The sequence below is a fragment of the Borostomias antarcticus genome, assembly GCF_949987555.1.
Source record: "Borostomias antarcticus genome assembly, chromosome: 29".
Lineage (NCBI taxonomy): Eukaryota > Metazoa > Chordata > Actinopteri > Stomiiformes > Stomiidae > Borostomias > Borostomias antarcticus.
Window position 1 is genome coordinate 6,633,077 of NC_140262.1, and position 4,443 is coordinate 6,637,519.

General features: G+C 52.4%; 1 protein-coding gene across 1 annotated transcript; it reads left to right on the forward strand.

Moving 5' to 3' along the window:
• Window positions 1–275: 275 nt before the first annotated feature.
• LOC311326937 (dickkopf-related protein 1-like) lies at window positions 276–1,867 on the forward strand (the record flags this gene model as incomplete). Its single annotated transcript, XM_084459916.1, has 4 exons — window positions 276–494; window positions 709–838; window positions 1,019–1,156; window positions 1,605–1,867. The coding sequence occupies 4 exons, from the start codon at window positions 276–278 to the stop codon at window positions 1,865–1,867; spliced, it is 750 nt and encodes a 249-aa protein (XP_084316042.1).
• Window positions 1,868–4,443: the final 2,576 nt, after the last annotated feature.

Here is a 4,443-nt window from a genome sequence, read left to right on the forward strand (position 1 = left end):
TCACTGGAGCACAGAAGGAACTCACCCTCTCCTCTCTCCCCTCGGGCTCTCACCCTCTCACCTCGGGCTCTGATCTCTCACCCTCTCACCCTCTCCCCTCGGGTCTGATCTCTCACCCTCTCTCCTCTCTCCCCTCGGGCTCTCCTCTCTCCCCTCGGGTCTGATCTCTCTCCTCTCTCCCCTCGGCTCTGATCTGACCGGAGCGTCTAGCGGTCCAGCCTGGGTTTAGTTGAGGAGTCGCTATTCCGTTGATTGAACCTTCTCGTGTAGTGACCATGCTGCTGTCTGTGTGTTCCGCTGTGCTGTGCTTGGCTCTGGGTGTGTTCGGCTCTGCGTGCGCTGGATCCGTGATTCTCAACTCCAACGCGATCAAGAGCATCCCGGGAGGGTCCCGGTTAGTCCCGGGAGGGAGTCCCGGTTACCCGGTCAGCGCGAGCCCGGACGAGTTCAGCTATGACGGCGGCAGAGAGAACCTGGCCATCGACCCCATCCAGGTAAGAGCAGCTGTGCATTGAGCAGTAGTCATTTAAAAACGAACATTTGAACATTTGAGGTTGAACTTTGTACACTCATGCACCTTAACATAGGCTACGTGTTTGCAAAACCTTTAATTAGCTACTGCGCTGTATTCTGTCTTGTTATAATTATTAATGATTGAATTCTCGTTGTTCTCTTTCCTCTCAGTCTCTGAGTTGCGTGTCTGACCAGGAGTGTGGGGATCCCGGTTATCCCGGGGGTCACGGGTTCTGCTCCCGCGGCGCGTGCCTCCCGTGCAAGAGGCGCAGAAAGCGCTGCACGCGGGATGCGATGTGCTGCCCGGGGAACCTGTGCCACAACGGTGAGCTCGAGTCCCCAAGTCCTTTCATGTGTCCTAAATTGTCCCACATCTCTCTTCCTCGAAGCCTTGTCTCGTTGCTTTGAAGACGCGCAGCGAGTTTGAATATGAGCGATTCTCCTCACTTGAGGGAGCAGGTGTAAGCTCAGCCACATGGCCTGACCGTCTGATCTCCTCCCCCAGGGGTGTGCCTGCCGGGGGACCCGGACATGGGGCAGCAGATCCCGGTGGAGGACCCGGGGACTAGCCTGCAGGAGGAGGACAACTCCACCGCGGAGCTGAGCTCCAGCACCCCCACACAGCAGGACCCAGCGCCCAGAGGTAGGGTGGCCCACTCACTGCCAGATAGTTTCACTTTTTGTAGTAAACTATTCTAACCTATCAGATTCATATCAGATGCATAGAAATATTACTCAGATAAATCTATCTCTTGTTAATGAATTAAGGATAGTGGCTATAATACACAATAAAACCACATTGCATTTGATAGAGAAATGTGAGAGACTGCTACAGCCTATATAATAACACATGAAACGATGGGCTTCCATATCTAAGCCATATTAAGCAATGATATGCTCATTTGAATAAGGGGCAGGTAAAAATAAGATTTTATCTTCATGCTGCTCCTTTTCGATCATGGATGATGATGATGTGGAAATTGAAGCATTATTTGTTGTTTGTTTAGTTGATACAATATACTCATCCATGTGAGAAATAAAAAGACATTCATTCATTCATTCCTTCCTTCCTCATGAACGCTGCGCTGCAGGTGTGGAGGGGGAGAGCTGCCTGCGCTCGTCGGACTGCTCAGAGGGGCTGTGCTGCGCCCGTCACTTCTGGTCCCGGATCTGCAAGCCGGTGCTGAGGGAGGGGCAGGTGTGCACCAAGCACAAGAGGAAAGCCGCCCACGGCCTGGAGATCTTCCAGAGGTGCGACTGCGCCCAGGGCCTGTCCTGCCGGACCCAGTGGGGGGCAGCGGGGGCGGGCGGGGGCAAGGCCGGCCGGAGCCTCCACACCTGCCAGAGACACTGAGGGCGGGGCTACCTGCAGACCACGAGGGGAACCGCCGGCGTGTTTCTGACTGAGGCGGGGGATGGAACCCGGGTTGGCGGCAGCGTGGGAGAGAGATGCTCAGGCTCGCTGAGCCGAAGCCTGGCAGGTGTTAGCTGAGGACGTCAGGGTCAGTCAGGGTGGTGTACCCCAACCACCTCTTCTACACAGTATTCAAGGTCCCAGTCAGCCGCAGCTGAGGGTGGCGATGGCTCCCCAAGGTAACAAGGAAAACAGCCAGACAAGTCAGACAACACGGTTACAACCTCCGCGCAACCCTGTACCACGATAGACAGCATGACTTGTGTTAGCAGCAGACAATAGTGGCCCGCGTGGATTTCAAAACAGGGGTTTGGTGATTGTCTTGACAGGCGTGACGCGTCTGGCGCGCGGAGAATGAGAGGAGTTTGTTTTGTGAGCCGGATGTTGTGAGTTGTGATTTTATTCCTCATAAATAGCGGAGTAGCTGTGATTGTTTCTCTGTGGAACTCGAGACATAAAGGTGCTTCAGTACATTACTGTGTTATAGAACCGTTCTAGAGGACGCCGCTTTCTTCTTCTTGGTTGAGGAAACTGTTCTAAGAGAAGGAGCTCCATGGTGTTATTGTTGTATTGTAAATATGAACACTGTGGTTTGTGTACGTGTATAGAGTCTGATATAAATGTCTATATTTTTTATTGGAAATAAAGTGTGTTATCATACCCGAATGTGTTATGAAATAATTTCCTCATAATATGCTGTTTGCAGTGCGTGTGTGTGTGTGTGTGTGTGTGTGTGTGTACGCTGACCAGGGCAGCTGTTTCCTGACTGTAGTGAGTTAGTTTCGAGGCCCAGCTTGTCTGCTGGCCTCCAGCCTCCAGAAGGTCATCTAACAGAGGGGCGGAGTCGCCCTTCATGCCTCAACCACGCGGCCAGCGATCAGCAGCTGGGTTTGAGACGCCCTCCAGGTTGTGGGTAACCGGACGGTCCCTCCAGGTTGTGGGTAACCGGACGGTCCCTCCTGGGGAAGACGGGTGTTGATGAGGTGAAAGGATCAAAGTCATGTCCATCCAGCAGCCCTGACGCTCTCAGGGCGCGGAGGACTTCCTGTCTCTCAGAAGTGCTCCTCCTCTCAGACGCCAGCGCTCGCACTTCCTGCTGGCGGGCCACCGCCCATCGTCGCGGTAACAGGAACCAGGAGAGAGTGAGGGTCTTTACTCCGAGCTGTCAGACGAGACAAAGCAGAGAGGTGAATGTTTCAAAGCACAGGATATACAGTCTAGGACTGTCCTGTTCACACACACACACACACACACACACACACACACACACACACACACACACACACACACACACACACACACACACACACACCTCTCTTCTCCAGCTTTTGTCAATACCATCAACAGCCAGGACCAGACCTCAAACATATGTGGCTACAATCTCCTTTTAACACAGTGGTGAAGTGTGTGTGTGTGTGTGTGTGTGTGTGTGTGTGTGTGGGGGGGGGGGGGGTGTGAACGAGCTGCTAGACATACAGTAAAGATCAGGGGTCTTAGGGGAAGCAGACTGGTTAGAGGGCATCTGGAGGATTCTTTCTGGGTTCTGAACCCAGGTCCGAGCAGACGCTGTTTACCTGTTCCCCTTCCAGAGAGACTGACCTGGTCCATTATTCAGTATGGTGCTGGTGTTCACTCTGCTCTGACCCCGGGGAAACCTGGCCGTGAAGAGGAGGTTCCTCTCTTGGGTTTATACAGAACAGTGGTCTCATAGGGAGCAGGACAGTAGGAATGTGTGCAGACCCTCTCAAAGCCCCCCTCTCTCTCACACACACACACACACACACACACACACACACACACACACACACACACACACACACACACACACACACACACTTTGAAGTGGTGATCAGTCAGTGCCCCGTGGCTCAGGGTCTCCTGAGGAGTTGAGCCACCGGTTCTCTGGTAAACAGACAGAAACACAAACACACACAGGGAAGCGGCCATGGGAAGAGCTGAGACTCGCTTGAACCAGAGGCCTGTGGGATCAACAGACTGCCACTCTGTGTGTGTGTGTGTGTGTGTGTGTGTGTGTGTGTGTGTGTGTGTGTGTGTGTGTGTGTGTGTGTGCATTTCCTGATACCATGTAATGGATAGAGATGCAGAGATTTGCCTGTACGGTAGATATTATTACGTGTAAAATTGTTGGTTTATGCTGAAATCAGATATGTGATCACAGGACGAGAGCAGACGGAAGCACGCACACACACACACACAGACACACACACACGCACACACACGCACACAAACACACACACACACACACACACATAGATGATAAAAACATGTATCAAACGTTTAAGGGTAACCATGGGCTGGGTCCAGCTGGTAACCCTGTAGCCTGTCTTCTCATCCTAACCTTTGGTGTCGGTTTTCTATAACATCTCTTAAGGTTTAATTGGCTTCCACCTGTCTAAGAGAGGGGTGAAGTCATAGAGCATCGCCTCACTCTTTAATTACTTCATTTGGATGGAAGCGGAGCAGGTGTAATGAAGATATGGAGGATCCTGCACACT